General features: G+C 43.7%; 1 protein-coding gene across 1 annotated transcript in view; it reads left to right on the forward strand.

The window, feature by feature from the left end:
- CRACR2A (calcium release activated channel regulator 2A) overlaps positions 1-19,874 on the forward strand; it is a 64,396-nt gene that overhangs the window by 12,077 nt on the left and 32,445 nt on the right. The window contains exons 4-6 of the mRNA XM_029911669.1: positions 4,088-4,234; positions 13,300-13,390; positions 17,258-17,353. Of these exons, the coding sequence (XP_029767529.1) occupies positions 4,088-4,234; positions 13,300-13,390; positions 17,258-17,353 (334 nt within the window). The remainder of the gene's footprint in view (positions 1-4,087; positions 4,235-13,299; positions 13,391-17,257; positions 17,354-19,874) is intronic.

Raw genomic sequence — 19,874 nt, forward strand, 5'->3', positions numbered from 1 at the left:
GGGGGGGGGGGTTGCTCTGTTACTTTGTGGTGGGGGAGGGCGGTTACAGATCTTATGCAGCGGTCCTTATCCTGGCTCACAGATCCACGCAGCAGGGGATCTGTAACCCTACCCCCCCTGCCAGAAAGTCACATAGCCGACACATACACACAGTCCCCCCCAGGAGTGCTGGCAGGCTCCATTGAAATAACCAGTCCACCAGTGCGGAGCCTGTCATTCCGGGAGTTTAGAGGCATCATTTGCATCCGAACACTGAACCCGCCCCCCGCCACAGTCTGCGTCCCCGGTTTAAAATATTCCCGCGAAAACAGCAATACAGACAACGGTGTTCATTAACAAAATCGAAATGATTTTATTTTTTGGGAAGGGGAAGGGGGTGAAGGGGGTATGTAACTGGAGAGGATAGTCAAAATGAACTGGGTAAAGAAACGGGGGCAGGTTCAGCTTTTCTGTCCACAAACTGAAAAGTCACTGGTTGCCCTGCTCACTCAGGAACCTAGCTTTCAAAGCCTCCCGGATGCACAGGGCGTCCCGCTGGGATCTTCTAATGGCCCGGCTGTCTGGCTGGACGTAATCAGCAGCCAGGCTATTTGCCTCTAGCTCCCACCCCGCCATAAAGGTCTCCCCCTTGCTCTCACACAGATTGTGGAGCACACAGCAAGCTGCAATAACGATGGGGATATTGGTTTCACTGAGATCACAGCGAGTCAGTAAGCTTCTCCATCTCCCTTTGAGACGGCCAAAAGCACACTCCACTACCATTCTGCACTTGCTCAGCCGGTAGTTGAAGAGTTCTTTTTCTGTGTCCAGGGCGCCAGTATAGGGCTTCATGAGCCAGGGCATTAGCGGGTAGGCTGGGTCCCCGAGGATGACTGTAGGCATCTCCACATCCCCAAGAGTTATTTTGTGGTCTGGGAAGTAAATACCTTCCTGCAGCCGTCTAAACAGACCAGAGTTCCTGAACACGCGAGCGTCATGAACCTTGCCCGGCCATCCGACGTAGATGTTTGTAAACCGTCCCCGATGGTCCACCAGTGCTTGCAGTACCATTGAAAAGTAGCCCTTTCTATTGATGTACTGGCTGGCCTGGTGGTCCGGTCCCAGGATAGGGATGTGAGTCCCATCGATAGCCCCACCGCAGTTTGGGAATCCCATCGCGGCAAAGCCATCTATGATGACCTGCGCGTTTCCCAGGGTCACTACCTTTGGGAGCAGTACCTTGACGATTGCCTTGGCTACTTGCATGACAACAACCCCCACGGTAGATTTGCCCACACCAAAGTGGTTCGCGACTGACCGGTAGCTGTCCGGCGTTGCAAGCTTCCAGAGGGCTATGGCCACTCGCTTCTGGACAGTGAGGGCTGCTCGCATGCGGGTGTCCTTGCGCTTCAGGGCAGGGGACAGCAACTCACAAAGTTCGAGGAAAGTCCCCTTCCGCATGCGAAAGTTTCGCAGCCACTGGGATTCATCCCAGACCTGAAGCACTATACGGTCCCACCAGTCCGTGCTTGTTTCCCGGGCCCAGAATCGCCGTTCAACAAAATCCACATGCCCCATTGCCACCGTGATGTCCTGGGCGCTGGGGCTCGTGGTTTCTGACAGCTCTGTGCTACTCTCCGACTTCAGGCCCTCACGGCGGTGCCGTAGCCTCCTCGCCTGATTTCTCTGCATCTGCCTCAGGGAAAGGTGTATGATAAGCTGCGAGGTGTTGAGAACGGCCACAACTGCAGCGATGGTCGCAGCGGGATCCATGATCGCAGTGCTGTGGCGTCCGCGCTGTCACTGACCAGAAAAGTGCGCGAACTGATTTCCCGCCGGCGCTTTCATGGAGGGAGGGAGAGCGTTAGTGACGGACGGATGACGACAAATTTTTTTTACCCAGAAGGCATTGGCGGCTCGACCCAGAATTCCGATGGGCAGCGGGGACTGCGGGAACTGTGGGATAGCTGCCCACAGTGCACCGCTTCCAATATCGACGCTCGCCCCGTTAGTGTGGACTAACAAAGTCGAATTACTGTCCTTAGTGTGTCCTTAGTGTGGACACACACGTTCGACTTTGCAATATCGATTCCACATATTCGATTTAAGTAAAATCGAATTACCCTCGTAGTGTAGACATACCCTAAATTAGGGGAAGAGATTTCTAATTGAGTGGGGAAAGGGATTAATGGGAATTGGCCTAAAATAATTAGGTCTAGTTTGACTCCATATGTTCTTCAGGTGGACTAAGTATATCACTGAATATAAATGAAATCTGTCTTTATCAGAGATTAAAGGAAGCAATTTTGGCCTAATAATTTGCTATTTTGGACTGGATAATATAGGGAACCTTATGGCAAAGTCCTATTTTAGCTTTCCAGACTAAATTGGTAGGATTATATGTTTCTTCAGTGAATACCTTGAGTTCAAGCTGAGCTTCAGGACTTCAGGGGCCTGATTCTGCCAGAGGGTGAACATCTCTCTTAAGGTGCTAAATGCACTCAACCCCCACTGTAGCTGAAGATGCTCAGCCCCTCACAGGATCAGGCCCTAGGTGTGTGTTTGTGTGATTCTGCTTACAAACGTTGGCTGGATGTAGAAGTGAATGTTCTTCACGACTCATTCAGAATTGTAATCTGGCTCGGTGTTCTGATCTCAGGAGGATGTTTAAAATGAGCCATGGTCCATATTGACATGTAGTCTCAATTTTGATCCCTGGGCATTTTAGTACAGGTTTTCAGTAGGGATCCAATACTTTTTATGGGCTGGCTCCCATTTCTTGAGTTTGAACTAACTCAGTCCACAAAAGTCTCCAAATTATCCCCTGGATACAAATGTGTCTTTTAATTATAAATACAATACACTCTACCCTAGTAGTTTTTCATGTGTAACTGTTAGTTGCTTGTTATTCCTTTCCAATGTAATCCCCTATAGGTAGATATTCTGTATTGTCTCTCTTCCTTGTTGCCTTTACAGTTTGCCTAATCCATTTAAATTGTCAGATTAGATGCCTATGTGCTTCTTTAGATACATAGATAGCTTTGGAAATTAAGCCTAATAAGCAAAACACATAATTCCCATCTGCATGACTTTTATTTCAGAATAAGGTAAGCAGAGAACAAAGAAGGAATAAATGCAACTCTCCAAGAACATGTGAGGGAGAAGGCTTGAAGCTCCACTGCCCTGCACTATGCAAAGTGGGTGTAAAATGCTACCAAATCACAGTGGTGGTGTTTTACCCCCATTTATATTCCCTTTATGCAGGTGTAAATGAGTACAGCAGGTACCAGGCAGCTGAGTATCAGGCCTAGATAGTGCAAAGTGTGTTACTCTGTAACAGACATCTGGAAATAGCTCATACACACTATTCCACAATGGGCAGACAGAATCTTCTTGCACTAAAAGGGCAGTGCATGGAAAACAGGATTTTAATATCTACCCTACCCCACATTCTTGACAGGTATTGTCCCTTTGTTATGACTGAAGAGAACTGAATATAGTTCTGTGTGTTCATTAAAGAAGTCACATGTTTTGAGAGTCCATACTTTAAGTGTGGCATTTTGTTTATTTATGTATATGGTGCTCAGAGACTAGTAGTGATGGGGGAAAGGGGCAGATAGATAGATGACACAATCCTCCCCCCTCCTCCCCTCCGCCTCCCAAGCTTCCTGATGAACTGGGGAATACACAGGTGGTGAAGTCCACTCCTCTAAGTACCCCAGTTTGCTCTGTGGGCCTATGCAGAGAATAAAGACTTATGGCCCCCACCTTCTCTATTTCCTGACCCCTGTAGGACGAGATGTGCCCTGGGGTGCATGGAGCTCCCCCATGCACAGGGATGGAAATTGCAATGATCCCCTTTGCCAAGACAAGTAATGGGAAGAATCCCTCTGCATCTGCCTCCAACCATCCCATCCTGGGCACCCACATAAGGACCAGTCACAATTAGGACCTGCATATATAGCCCACGTGGATGACAAGCCTCATGTTCTGACCAATGAGCTGCTGAAATTTTCTTTGTGTTACTAGCTGCTGCAAACATTTACTCCAGCCTGAAAAATCTTATCTCCTAACAAATACTTTATTCTCTTTTCTTTTCATCCCTCAGCGAGAGCAATATAAGACAACTTTGGTCGCAGCTGAGAAAAGATGAACCTCGTTTACTTTCCAATTTTGAAGAGTTCCTGGTCAGAGTTTTCTCCCAGCTCCAAGAAGCCGATAATGAAAAGAATGAATTGGAGTGTGCCCTGAAAAAGTTGGTACATCTGTTTGTTGTGTTCTTTTTGTAGTGCTTCAGATGTATTACGTTCTACTTGCCATCAGAATCCAACAGGGGTTTCGTCAACCAATCAGCTTGCTGGGGAATTGAAGATTATCTACTGATCAGAGATATTTTAAAGCAAACATTAGCCAGTCATCACTAGAGCTGGTCAAATTATTTGTAACACAGAACTAATTGGCTGAATTTAGCTCTTCCTTTCGTATTCACTAATTGTCTTGTCTGAAATTCTTTCGCAAATGTCTATTATTTCATTCTGGTTTTAACAAACTACAGCTATAATTATGGTGGCCATTCCCAGACAGTCAACATAAAAAAGTATGATTTCAAGAATATAATGTATCAGATTCACCAGTACACTCTGGCCGCTATGCAAAACAGCTGTAAACCCAGTTTAACTTGCTGGTTACATTGGATTTACAGCTGCTTTATGATGATGGAGCAGCACAAAGCAATCAAAAAGTTCCAGTGAATCTGGCCCAGTATGATGAAAACACAGACCAGCGTTTATACTCAATTAAAATTCTGGAAGAGTAAAGTCATACATAAAACAAGTGGAGCGCATAGTGATGCTCATAGTTAAAGTTCCACATATGTTATCATTATAGAATGTAATTTTCAGATGCTTATAACTTTGGCAAGCTTTTACCTTTCAGGCTGAAATTTAACAAATTTATTCCCAGCCTAGGAGTGTGTTTTCCTAGAAAGTTTGAGCAGAAATGATGTAGTCATTTTTGAGAACAAAGAGAGTGAAATAAGAGACCGGCTCTTGCACCTTAGTGGAATGTGGTGTGTGATGGGATGTTCCACTCACCGCTAGGATGGCACTTTCTGGTCACGCTGGGGAATAGCTAGCCAGGTCAATGCCCCTTCCCACAGTTGCACACCTGTAGGAGAACACTTCAACCTCCCTGGTCACACAATAGCAGATGTAAAGGTAGCCATCTTACAGCAAAAACACTTCAGGACCAGACTCCAAAGAGAAACTGCTGAGCTTCAGTTCATTTGCAAATTTGACACCATCAGATCAGGATTAAACAAAGACTGTGAATGGCTATCCAACTACAGAAGCAGTTTCTCCTCCCTTGGTGTTCACACTTCAGCTGCTAGCAGAGGACCTCACCCTCCCTGATTGAACTAACCTCGTTATCTCCAGACTGATTCTTGCCAGCATATTTATACCTGCCCCTGGAAATTTCCATTACATGCATCCGACGAAGTGGGCATTCACCCACGAACGCTTATGCTCCAATACATCTGTTAGTCTTAAAGGTGCCACAGGACCCTCTGTTGCTTTTTACAGATCCAGACTAACACAGCTACCCCTCTGATACTTAAAGTCTTTCAAAGTGTCTCTCCACACCAGCAGTCTCAGGCGGTCTTCTCCTTCACTGCCCTATGGTGCCATTCCCTCAGTAGCTGGCAGGGGAACCCAGGCCCACCATCCACTTCACGTTCTGGCTCAGGGACCCTCTCTAGCCAGCAGTAAAGGTTCCCTCCTGGACCTTACTGGCTTTCCCTGAGCCCTCTCCTACCATCTGGCACTCCATCCTCTCTGGGTTTGCCAGCCTCCTTACTCCCCTCTCCCAGGGAGCAACTACGAGCTGCCTGTCCCTGTAGCCTCCAAACACTTCTTCCTTCTTCCAAAGAGTGACTGCAACCTTTCCCAGCAGCCCCCTTCTGCTTCCAATTTCCTGTCTTTATAGTCCCAGCCCAGCTCTTTCCTTCTCAGCTGGGCTCCCTCACTCAGTCAGTCACATTTCCATTGAGTAGGTAATCTTTTAACAGTGTTTTGGAATTGTGAATACGTAAGTAAGTTGAGTGGAATATCATTTTTTATATGAAGGTGTATCTGGATCAAGGGCACTACAAGGTATGCAGGCAGGGGGCCCCAGCCCACTCCCTGCCCCTTGGCCACTGATGGGAACTGGAAATTTGGCCCAGATGCCCCTCTGTCATGATAGAGGAGAGGCCAGGCCAAATTTGAATGGCACTGCAACTTCATGCACCAGGTCACAATGCCACTTACTCAAATTTGGCCCAGCCACCCCCACATCAGGATGGAGGGGAGGCCATATCAAATTTGAGTGGTGTTACAACCCCATGTGCTGGGTCACAATGCTACACACTGAAATTTAGCCCAGTCACACCCCCCCCTCAGGACAGAGGGGGAACAGGTCCGAATATGAGTGGCACTGTGACCCCATGCACCTGCTTGGACCCCCATCTTTGCAGTCCTTCCAGCAGCCATGGTGCCAGACACTCCAGGAGAAGCAGAGCAGGGGCACCAGGAACCCCCTAGTCTGCAGGAGGGTGAGAGGATTGGATCCAACTTTTGGTGCTTCTAGGGGAAGTGGAGACACAGGAGGATGGAAGGGGGTCTGGGGCTCCCAGAACTGCCTGACCCCTGGTGGGGATGATGCTCTTCAGACTGACCACCTCTCTGGGAAAGAGCTTGGGGCTAGGTGTGGGGTGGGAAGAGCTCAGAGCTAGGTAGAGGGAGCAGAGTTTGAAGCTGGGTGCAGGGCAATGTGGGGGGAAGAGTGTGGGGCTGGGTGTGGGTAGCAGTAGGGGAGTGTCTGGGGCTGGGTGCAGCGGGAGAGTGTGGGGCTTGATGGAGGCAGGGGAGGAAGAGCTGTGGGCCCCCTCCTTAGAACAATTCTGGCCAAGCCCCTACGGCAGATTATGATCTGTGATGGTGTGTAAAGAAGGACACCAAGTTCCAAAAGAGCCCTGCTTCATTTCATGTGATATCTAAAAAACGTATATAGTGTATAGGACAGAACAGATCATTCTGCTGCTGTCTAGCAAATAGTTGCACATGATGGAACTTCTTTGTTTTATTTTCTCTTAAAAACCAACTCCCAGGAATTTCCATAAAAATATATATATTAAAATAACCTTAAGGTTGCAAAATGAAGCACTCAAGTTCAGGAAATGTCCAAGTATCCCATAAAACCTTTACCCTAACAGATCCTTCCCCCTGTTCCGTGTGTGAATACGTTATGATACAGTCTTTTTAATTACACAATCATACACTTTTTAATCTGGGAGACCTGCCTCATTCAGCGCTGGTGCTGGATGGTATGCAGAGTATGAGGCATGAGGCCACACTCTGGATAATAAGGATAAATTTAACTTTTGAACACCCACCTCATCCCATCTATGCACTGAATGGGGCAGGGATCCTGAAGAAAAAATACTGTGTGGTCATGTAGTTAAAGACTGTATCATACTGTATATGTACCAAGGGGCAGAGTTAAGGATCCACAGGCAATGTTAACTTTAGTATTCCCTGACTTTTCCAACTTATCTTTTTTAATGTAGTTTTTTCTATGTGATTTTTATGTTCACTTAGTGTAATGAGCCCATATTGGCACAAATTCTACTTGTGCACCTGTGCAACCTCATTGATTTCACTGAGAACTGCATTCATCCATATGGCTTGTGTTTAGATGCATGTTAATATTTATTGGCGCAAAAGTAAATCTGATCTAATCATGAATTTCTTACACATAGCATGTTTTTTTTAAAAAAAATACTCGAACTCTTTAAAGAGTAAACAAAGTTTGTGGTCCTAGGGGGAAAAAACTATTACTGGTCTCTGAGGAGCAAATTAAGAAGAAGACATTTGCATATGTGATTTGATTGGCTAATATTGACATAGTTCCAGATCTTAGTATTGATGTCCTCTGAAGAAATGAACCATAGAAACATACAGATTTATCACGTCTGTTTTTCAACCAATCATGCCAAATATAACCAGAATGAAAGATTTTGCTCCACTAAATGTCTATAGTTTCATCTAAATTGAACCTTTCTGTATTTGCTAGCTGTTGGTTTTAGATAAATGATAATGGTTTGCCTCAATATTTTTCTGTCATCACTTCTAGATCATTACTGGAGCACAAACTCACATTCTATTAGGGTTATCACTTAATCAGACAACTCCATGAAAGGTTTCTGAACAGAAAGTAAACTGTTTTGGACTGAATTTTCAAATGAGCACACACAGAGCAAGTCCTGTTAGTCTTTCCAAACTAAATACCATCACAGTCTGAAGACAGATGGCCTAGGAAAACTGAATTACCGTAAAGAAAATAAATCAGATTGGTAGCATTGTAACCCAAAACGTTTTTTCCATTGGAGTTTCTCCCTAATGAATGTGTGATGTGCATTTCATAGATTTCAAGACCAGAGGAGACCATTATAATCATCTAGTCTGACCTCCTGCTCTTTATATAATTTTTTTTTTTGATTTATACAATACTAGAAAAGATTTACCCCACAAGAATATATTAAACCAAATATTATATGTATGTCATCTCCATTCAAAGAGATAGCTGGGCTGGGAGCCACACACCTGTGATAGCCACCTGGAGTAATAGCCAAACACATGAAACAAGTGGGTCAAATCCAAAACTCATGCTTTTGGCGTTTACACAGTATTTGATGTTCTATATTCCTAGTGTTTGTTAACTCACTTACTTTCCAACATTTTTCTTGTAAATGTTATCTTAATTTAGAATTTCTGGCTTCCAAATACTTGGTGGTAATTATTTTTAAATCATACAGTGATGTTTTGGACAATACAGTGATGTTTTGAGGGAGGTTATCCCTTTAGATATTGATGTACTTATATCTTGCTGGTTTGAAAAGACATAATATATCTGTGTTATTGATAGGTCCTTGAAGAGTTCATAATCTCTATGGAATTTTTGGTGCCTTTTATAATCTCTTCAGGAGTTCCTTCAGGGTTTATAAACTTGACTGGAGTCCAGGCTTTCACAGCCTCCATAGTGTTGTGCACAAAGTTGGTACTGTGCTTTAACGCAAATATCAACATTTGATATTATTTATTTGTATTACAGTAGCATCTAGATTGGGCAGTAGCACCTCAGCTGAGACTGGGCCTTCCATTGTGCTTGTGAATGTGTACAAACACATAATGTTTGGACCATTCTCTGTTCCAAAGAGCTTACAGTCTAGACAGACGAGACAGACAGACAAAGGGTGGGAGGAGAAACATGAGCATTCAGGGTAGGATTCACAGAGGACATTTAGTGCTCTGCTGCTTGGTGGAATTCACAACCCCGAGTTAGATTCCCAGAGCATTAGGCAACTAAAAGAGAGGTTCAGAAAAGCTAGCATGCTGAGCTGCCTAATGCCTATGCTAGCCAACAGAAATGCTGAGTACAGGGAAGTGGCCTAGATCTCACCTCCACAAAAGGAGTTAGGCATCTAATCATAGGTGCTGGAACTTGGAATGCTGGGGGTGCTGCTGTACCCCCTGGCTTGAAGTGGTTTCCATCATATACAGGGTTTACAGTTTAGTTCAATGGCTCTCAGCACCCCCACTATACAAATTGTTCCAGCTCCCTTGCATCTAACTTCAGGCCAGAAGGAGACACCTCCCTTCACTTGGGATTCACAGCTGTGAACTCTCTCCTGGAGTTAAGTGTCTAAGGGCTTGTCTACACTACCCACCAGATCAGCGGGCAGCAATCAATCCAGCAGGGGTCAATTTATTGCGTCTAGTATAGATGCAATAAATCGACTGCTGAGCGCTCTCCCGTCGACTCCGGTACTCCACCAGAACGAGAAACGCAAGCGGAGTTGACGGGAGAGCATCAGCTGTCGACTTACTGCAGTGAAGACACCACGATAAGTAGATCTAAGTACTTCGATTTCAGCTACGCTATTCATGTAGCTGAAGTTGCGTATCTTAGATTGACCCCGCGCGGTAGTGTAGACAAGCCCTGAGTCAAGTCAGCAGTTGTTCAAGGAAAAACTGAGGAGGAGGCAGAAGAAGATGTAGTCCCTCCTTCCCCACATTATAATCTTTAACCCAGTGGTTAGGGTTCAGTGTGGGAGACCCAGGTTCAGTTCCACCATGTGCCTGATGTGAAGCTGGGATTGCCAATCTTGGATCTCTCACGTCCTATGATTGTGCCCTACTCACTGAGCTAGAGAGTCATTCTCACTCTTTCTCTGGCCCAAGGAATATCTAATTATTTATATACAGCGGCAGCACTTCAACAGGAGACATTAAGACAGACCTTCCCCAGAACACCCTATAGCCCATATCTGGGGAGGTGGTGTTAGGATATAGGCACACCCCTCTACTTAGGACTGTGCACGTGCCCAACTGCTGAAATTTAAGCACCTTAGGGGACTTTACATTTGGAAACATAGGCACCTACCGGGTTAGGTGGCAGATGAGTGGGGGTTTTGTGAATGGCAATGGTTCCTAAATATTGGACATAGTCATCTTATGAATGCCACCCAGAAAGGTGAAGGTTACAAAAGCAAGTCAGTAGCAGAGCCTGACTTCAAAGAAGGTTGAGGACATTTGGAACCTTGTAGGATCAGCCCATAAAGTACCCAACACACTAACCAATTTTCATTTGAAGTAACGGCTGTTCTGACCAAATGTCTGTGTGAACAATGGTGAACAAAATTCAAATACTGCATCTAAAATAATAGGCAGAAATGAAACCATCCCATGTATGCATTAACCTCACTACCAGAACATAATAACCGGAACATGTCACCTTAGCTATCCTAACCAGAGTTATGGTCTAGTTTGGTAAATGTGTTATAACAAAAAACAAAACAAAAACATTTATCCACAGGATTATTGTAAAGACAAAGCAGCACTACAGCACTAGCGTTGGAATTATATAACAGTTAAAGCTGGTCAAATTATTCAGGGTGAATAGGGGTTTTTGTTGCTGTTGTTTGTTTGATGATGAATTTTGGCTTTTTTTTTTTTTACTAAATAAATTACTTTGCTATAATTTCTTTCCATTACTCTACCACCTCTGCAGATGGTTGACAAATATCTAGCAAATAATTTATCTGATAAATTTTCCCCACTACTTGTGGGATAAATTATTCATGATTACGTTATGCTTTAAATAATGATGATAAATTATCTTATTATTATTATTTGACCAGCTTTAAGAATGGAGACTAAACCAATAATTAAAACTTTGGGTGTGTTTAGCCTGCAGATGTCATCCCCCTGGTACTATGCTAAAGCAGACAACAAACAAACATGATATTAAATTGTCTCTCAAATGTCATGTTCAGATTATAGCCCTCTTCTGCCCTTGCAAACACAAGTTAGAGAAAATCCAGTGCTAAAAACAATAGTGTATGAATTCAATATTCAAGTTGTTCCTTTTACCCTGCACAAGCAAGAAAATTCAGTTATGGTTCTCATGGCAACATTGACTACTGTGTTCTTTATATACACCGTAATAGGGTCTTTCATTATATAACCAGCCTAACCCTGCTCAATGTGACATATTATTGGGCAAATACAGGGTTTACAGATGTGATCTTGGCATTCATGTGCTATCTTGTTAAATGATTATCAAGTCTTGTATGGTTTCATGGAATTCCACCCACTCAAGGAAGCTCTGAATTTGCTCTATGGATTATTGTTTTCTTAGAATAGAGTGCTTTAGATATTTTGGGCCAGAATGTAAATCTGACTGTGCACCTATGAAGGGAAGTAAGGAAGCATAAAATGTCCCTTTATTTTCCTTCACTATTTACTTGCATCATGAGGGAGGATGGGGATTAGCAGCCTCCATAGGGGGGTCTGCATTTAACACACAGCTTGAACTCATTTTGCATAGATATAAATGACCATGCAAAGTGCAAGGCTGTGGACAATCAGCCCTAAGGAATTTTGTTTTCTTGTGTCAATATAGTGCAACATTCATTTATCACTAGAGTGAATTCTGAGACTACACACTGACCTTTCTAGTTGGGGACGAAAAATGCAAGTTATAAATGACAGGCATTGTGAACATTTAGAGGGGAAAAAATGACCTGATTCTTAAATCAGTTAGCTTGACTGGCATTATTCCTGATTTGCTATGGTGTAACTCAGAGGAGAATTTGCAGAATATAGGAAAACTCACAGGGGAATTCCCAAATCATACAGTGATTTTTTTCTGTACCCCCTATTTTTCCTCCTGTTCCTGATTTGAAGACTTTTGAGGATTTCTGGGCAGTTACACTCTGCAAATTGCCTGAGTAACAACCCGTATCCATCCTCGCCAGACCATGTGGGGAGAATGTTCAGCGATGTCACAGAGGCTCTACTAAAAATCCTCTGAATGTGCTGAGAAATGACTTTTCAATTGCTGATGATTTCAGAAAAATATATTTTTATTCCCGCCCCACCCAGCCAAATGCTAGCAAAGTCTCTCTAATTCTCCATGCAAGCTCTGTCCAGGCCAGGTGCCAAACTGCAGCTGTTTCCGTCTCAATCCTGTTTAGATTCCTAATCCATCTGTTTCAATCTCAATCCAAAAAAAGTGGGCTTGATTATTCAATCCCTTGTTCTTTGTGTAGTCGTGTGCACTTGTGCAAAGTGCTCTAAATCTGCTCCCTGACGGGGTGACTAAAACTTTAAACAAGTGTGTAACAAGTGTCAAAATAGAGAGAGACACATAAAGACACAGTAGCATATGAACTTTCAGACAAGTCATTCTTTGTGCTGAAACTTTTGGGATGCATTAGTGGTTTCAGAAATAAATCATTGGTTGTAGGAATACTCATGAATAATGCAGTCTCATAAATAACAGTAGAGCAAAGCTGCAACTTGAAAATACTCACAAATCACTTTCATTCCTACTTGACCAGCTCTAATTTAGAAACATTGTTTCCAGTATTTTCATTGTTGTTATTAGTGTCACGTCTAGGCTCTCCCTTCCTTAGGCTCTAGGTTCCACAGTTATTAAGAGTGCCTGATAAACAGCCATCATATATTGTGCTGCCAATTTTAAAATATCAAATAAACAGCCTTATTAGCTTTAGTGCAGTTACTGCTCTCCCCCATGGGAAACAATTTGGTTTTTATCTGTGACCCTGCTATATGTAAATACTTTCTTCTGCTCTTGGGATCATTCCCTTGAGTCTTGTGCTAAAACAGAAATGTGATGCTAAACTGGTAGATTGTGAGCCTTTTACTTGAAATAATGCTACAAAGACCCACTCAGTGTGCTTTTATCTCTTATTAGGAAAATTGCTGCTTATGATGAAGAAATTCAACATCTCTATGAGGAAATGGAGCAGCAAATCAAAAATGAGAAAGAACAGTTTCTCTTGAAGGTGACTGTGTCTCTTTATTAAAGATATGGAAGGCCTAATTCTGCTCTCCCACTAGTTTTTACACCAGGGTAACTCCATTGATTTCAGCCAGTGTGAGAGCAAAAGAAAGCCCCCAAAATGACAGTCTACAGAGAAATATAAGATAAAGCATAATTTCACTTACTACCTCACCCAGTGATCTCATCAGATTGCAGGTTCAGGCTGGCTGACTACTTGGATGGGAGACTAAGGCGCACCCACAAACTGCACTAAGTGGTGTTGGTGATATTCAGGAGGTGGTATTATTCCTTCGGACAGGGCCGGCTCCAGCTTTTTTGCCGCCCCAAGCGGCGAAGAAAAAAAATAAAATAAAGCCGCGAATGGCGGCACTTCGGCGGCAGCTCTACCGCGCCGCTTCATTCTTTGGCGGCAATTCAGCGGCCGGTCCTTCCCTCCGAGAGGGACTGAGGGACCCGCCACCGAATTCCCGCCGAAGACCAGGACATGCTGCCCTTTTCCATTGGCCGCCCCAAGCACCTGCTTCCTGTGCTGGTGCCTGGAGCCGGCCCTGCCTTCGGAATAACTACCGAACCAATAGCCCACTTTGCTAGTGGAGGTGCCATCTTTTACATGGGTTTAAAAATCAAGGTCCTGACCATTTGTGATCAAAAAAGATCCCCTGGAACTTTTCACAGCAGCACTAGTTTCAATGTCCTGGCCAAATTCCTTCTTGAACAATTTCTGTGGTGTCATTCTTACAGAGTACCTCTGTCCCCTTCCTGGTCTCTCTGAGTGAACCTCTTCAGGTGACAGGTCTCATGACTTTACCTGTCCTGGGGTGGAATTCTACCATTCTCGCACTCTTAGACTGAGCCCTACAGTGCCCTGTGTATCTACTGTGCTCACCCAGCAAGTCCAACTGGGTTCATTACCTGCCGACCTTCCGTTTGGGAATCTGTGGCCAGAGGTGAATAGAGTGACCAGACAGACGTCTCAAACCAAAGTATTTACCCCAATAGGAACAATGCATAAGAGAAAAAGGATTTTAAAGCAACAAAAAGTCTACAAGCACATCTATCGTACCTAGAGGCTTACCATCCCTGATGATAATCTACGCAGGCCTAGTTTCTTCAGACACCCCAATGGGTGCTGCTGTCACAGGCTGGTTCCTCCCTGAAGAGCTCCTCAACAACTATTAAACAGCACCCCACTCCCACCCTTGCAGAGAGAGTCTCTTTTTAAACTGCCATAGTCCCTCTGATGTTCTGGTGTCCAGGCTTTTTCTATCCAGCATTGTCTCCTAACCCCCTAGTATTTTATCTTGAGCCATTGTTTCACTTCCTGCTTGTTTTTTTCCAAACAGATCCCTATTGGATTAAACCAATACAGTAAACATCCCAATAATCTGGCAAACACAGTATTCAGAAATACAGAGCAACGCCATGTATGTCACACGTTGTGTAAAAAGTTGCCCTGTAGTTTCAACTGGATAAATTTTTCTTTACTTCCTGCCCTAAACTGTTGTTTAGTGTGTATTTTGCAGAGTTAGGTCCCACTATCGACAGTGGGAATCTTTCCATTGACTTCACTGGGCATTGGATTAGACCCTTACACAGCAGCTGTGTTCCACTCCAGAGCTGGGTGAATTTCAATGTTGGGTCAAATGATCGCCTTGTATAGAGTTGTGTAGCATTTGAAAAGTTGTAAAATGCATTATCTTTTATAATGAAGGTTGATATGCAAGAGATTGGTTTGTATGCTCTAATAAAAAGAGTGCCACTATTTAAATTATACTGTAAATCCAAAAATAAGATCTAAAGATTCTAACCTATAAGAAACTATATTACCAGTAACTGGTAATTAACTTTAACATTAAGGTAGCATAATCAATTCCATTATTAATCCCTATCACAGGCCTTTGTAGGTTTCCAGGTAAACCTCAGTTTAGCTCTTTAAAAGTTAGTCAGCAGCCACAGACACTCAAGAAGTATTATTTCTTGGTGTGACTAATTTATTTTTTGGTGTTTGGAGTTTTAAGTTCTTTCCCTAAAGCAAAAGTTCACAAAGGCCCCACAGAATGCAGAGACATACGGATGCCATATGAAAAAGAAAATGATTGCCTGTTTCTGGAAAAGCATAGCGTTTGAAAAATACATAAAAAGAAATTGTTAAGAAGGCAAATAAGTACAAACTGTTGCTATTTAAGATATTTGGTACCCTGCCGATTAAGGACTGTGTTAGAGGAATGGTTATTATGTCTTATTCATTTGGATATATATTTTTCTGAATAAGAAGCCAGTTAATGTACATTAAATTGCCTCATTAAATATATTGTTAGGAGTGAGAGGAGGAGTGGGGGAACATTTCAGTGTTCCTGCACCCACCCAGTTGAGGGAGGTTTGATCATTTTCTAAAGGAATTTTCCTGAAGAACTAAGGGAGCAGATTCTCAGCCACTGGAGCTCTGATAATTTACACCCAGTGGTGGATTAGCCACTGGGCCAACGGGGCTTGTGCCCAGGGGCCCTGGCCAATTGGGGGGCCCCCGAAAAATGGGCGCCCCCACACCCAGACCTGCTCCGCCCACCCCTCCAGTGCTCTTGCCAAGGAGCAGGGTCAGGGCACAGGGGCTTGCCCCACTGCCCCCACCCACCCAGCGCTCCTGCCGGAGAACAGAGGAAGTCCCCATGCCCCAACCCCACTCCCCGCAGGAGTGCTGGGGGCAGCGGGCAGTGGTGGATATGGGGTTTGTTGGGCCCTGGGCCAAAGCAAGTTTGTAGGCCCCCCCCACACCATCCACATCCTTCCCCAGCACTACTGCAGAGAGTGGGGTCAGGATGTGGGGGCTTCCACCGCTCCCCAGCAGGAGCACCAGGTCGAGCAGATCTGGGCGCGGGGCACCCATTTTCAGGGACCCCCAAATGGCCGGGGCCCCTGGGCACTGGCCTGTTGGCTCAGTGATTAATCCGCCACTGGCAGGGGGAGGATTGCAGGTGGAAGGGGTGGGGAGGGGTCCCCAATTCCTTTGGACCAGGGCACCACAAACCCCTAATCCGCTACTGTTTACACCATCTGAGAATCTGTCCCAAGGAGTAATTCCTAATGAGAGAAGGAGGGGTTCTCATTTATTCAAATGCTGTTATAGAATATTTGGGTAACCACCTGCTTGTGGGGCCACTGCAGTAACTGAGAGGTCTGTAAACACCCAGGGCCTAACTCTCTTCTCACTTATATCAATTTTACACCACTTCTGTTAACTTCGGCGGAGCTGCTCCTGATTCACACGATTGCAAGTGATGGATTTTAAAGCTAGAAGGCACCATTTATAATAACCTGCATAAGAAAGGCCATAGAATTTCACCCAGTAATACCTGTATTGAGCCCGGTAACTTGTGGCTGAACTACAGGAAATTCTATAGAAAGACCCAGGGTAAAATTTTCAAACACGTGGAAGCAATTTAGCAGTTTTAGACCCATTTTCAAAAGTGACATAGACTCCTAAGTCTCACAGACATAGGCTCAGGTGTGCCTAAATCACTTTTGAAAATGAGGCTTAACATAAGTCCCTTAAGCACTTTTGAAAATTTCACCTCCTATGTGGGTCAGAAACTGAGCTGGTGTTACTCAGCATAGATGCACTAACTTCAGTCATTGAGGTCAATGGAGCTATGCCAATTTACACCAGCTGAGGATCTGGCCTCCTAAGTGATGGAGAATTCACCACAACCTTAGGTAACCTGTTCCATTGGCTAGTAACCCTCACTGTTAAAAATCTACCCCTTACTTCCAGATCTGCCTAACAGTCCTATGCCCTGTCCTCTGGGCCATGCTGCCCTGATGATGAAAACCCTGCCTTTTTGCTTAATGTTCATGTCTTTTGATTTCGCAGGATACAGAGAGGTTTCAGTCCCGCAGTCAAGCGCTGGAACATAAACTCGTTTCAAAAGAACAAGAGCTGGAACAACTGGTTCAAAAACAGAAAAGGGTACTTAACAGCATTATACAGAGAGAACTGTAGATCATTTTGACTTGCCCCTGTGATTTTCCTTCATAGTTTCTCTTCTTTCCTTCATATATTTAGCAATATTTCAACTCAGAGAATTTTTTTAAAATAAAAGCCATTTGAAGTGATTGGTCACCATGAAAGCTGCAGTTCCACACTGAAGTCCTTTATAAATTCACAGAGGTTCATAGATTCCAAGGCCACAAGGCACCATTGAGATAAACTAATCTGACTTCCTGTATAACACAGGTTGTAGAACTTCCCCAAAGTAATTCCTAGAGTGTATATTTTAGAAAGACGTCTGATCTTGATGTAAAAACTGTCAGTGATGGAGAATCCACCACGACCACGGTAAATTGTTCCAATGGTTAATTATGCTCACTGTTAGCAATTTACACCTTATTGCCAATCTGAATTTGTCTAGTTTCAACTTCCAACCATTGGATCATGTCATAATTTATATATTCTCTTTACTGGTTTTTTTATTGAACAGCATGTACATCTCCTTATAAAGAGATAATACAATATTAACATGTGCTATGTTATATAAACATACAGGGTATCTCCACTGGAGAGCCCCAATTTACACACACATAGGTGAGAATGCAATGATGCTCACAGTTCTCATCAGCCTGTCCTGTTTCCGTATCAGTGCCTGCTGTAATTTGTTCCACAGTCTGGGGAAGCACAGTACTTTTATTCTGTAAAATTGCCATAAATCCCTGCAAGCTATATCCAGGGGGGTGGATTTAATACAATTTAAAAAGTGAATTACCTGCTGGTGAAAGGCCTGAGACTGACAGCTCCGGAGATAAATCTCCTCTATTTAACTACAGTGTAAATATAACCATCTCTCCCTGGCAGTGCTGACCTGAAGGTCCGTTCTAGTGAGGAGCGAGAGAAGTTCAGGCTCCACTGGTTATGCAATGTTTGGATTCTCCTCTAAGGAGCTGATCCAACTCCCATTGAAGTCAATGGGAGTTGCACCTGGGTACCAGAGAGATAACTGGGTTTTTAGTTTGCTGGTTGTGATAGCACATTTTTGTGTGTGATGTGGAGACCTGCCCCCTAGGGAACTGAACTAAGACAATCATTTTATTTCATATGTCGCCAAACAGCCAACTGATGGTAATTACCTTTGGATAAGTCTACACTGCAAAGAAAAACCTGCAACACCAAGTCTCAGAGCCTGGGTCAATTGACTCTCATGGGGCTCGGGCTGCAGCATTATACACAGGAGTGTAGATATTCCCACTCGGGTTGGAGCCCAGGATCCAAAACCAGGCTCGGTTCCTGACCTGGAATGTCTACACTGCTATTTTTAGCCCTGCAGCCCCGAGTCAATTGAACTGGGCTTTGAGACTTGCTGCCACAGGTTTTTCTTTGCAATGTAAACATACCCTATTGCTACAAATTGTAGTATTGTTCTCCATTGCCTGCTGCAGCCTGTTGTGCAGTGCTGCATGCTAAATATCTGCCACATTCCACCCAAGAGGTAATTGTATTTCAGCAGTGGATTAAATGAACTGTTTCTCTGTGTGTGTGTGTGTGTGTGTGTGTGTGTGTGTGTGTGTGTGTGTGTTTGTGTGTGTGTAGGCTTATAAAGCATTTTGGGTTCTTTCAGGATGCAACTGACTATATATGTAAGATATTATTACTCATCATTTTATAATGGTTTTATTTTAATCTTTGCTATCTTTTGCTTTCCAAGTACATTTGGACATCCATTATCAATGAGTTACACAAAGGTTGTTCTTTGAAAGCCTTTAGCTGTGTCTTCTTCTATATATGTGTCTTCTAAACCGTTTGATGTAAGATCCTGGGCAAACTTGAAATCTTTATACTTGGATTTTAATCCTTGCTTATTGAGACAAAATTTACAGTGACTTCAGTGGAAGTTTTGTCTGAGTAAGGACATCATGATTTTGACCCCAACAACTAACTGAGGAACCTGAAATGACAGTTTTATACACACACATACCAGTCCAAGAACCAGGCTGTGGAAGGATAGGATTTATTCACTACTATAAAATCTAAACACCCCTTTTATTTTTATGGGCATGCTGTTGAAAAGAAGCCATCCCTGGATAGACAGGATTTTCTTCTTTTATTTTTATTGTCACTGAAAGGTATATTTAGTCAGATCATAAACTGCACTTGAAACTTTTGTCATTTTAACAGCTGAGTGGTGCCCTTTGCCAGCCTAAATTATAATATGTAACTGCTCTCCAGCTGAATAGTCCACTAAAATTTTTCCACCCAACAGCATAATTCAGTGCAGTCAGTACAGAGCTTAATGTACACATTTGTCTCTTTCCTCATGTCCAGCATTTGGGGCCCAACTCTCCTTCTTCCTTACACCTGTTTTTATAAGGCTATAACATCCATGATTTTGTGGAGTTACCCCTGATTTACACCAGCATCGGTGTAATTCAAATCAAGCCCTCAGCGTTTAATTTGTGCCTTAGTCAATTCCTTCTCTCTTCCTCTTAAATTGAAATAG

Source organism: Terrapene carolina, unplaced genomic scaffold, assembly GCF_002925995.2.
Source record: "Terrapene carolina triunguis isolate 2854851 unplaced genomic scaffold, T_m_triunguis-2.0 Scaffold112, whole genome shotgun sequence".
Taxonomy (NCBI): Eukaryota; Metazoa; Chordata; order Testudines; family Emydidae; genus Terrapene; species Terrapene triunguis.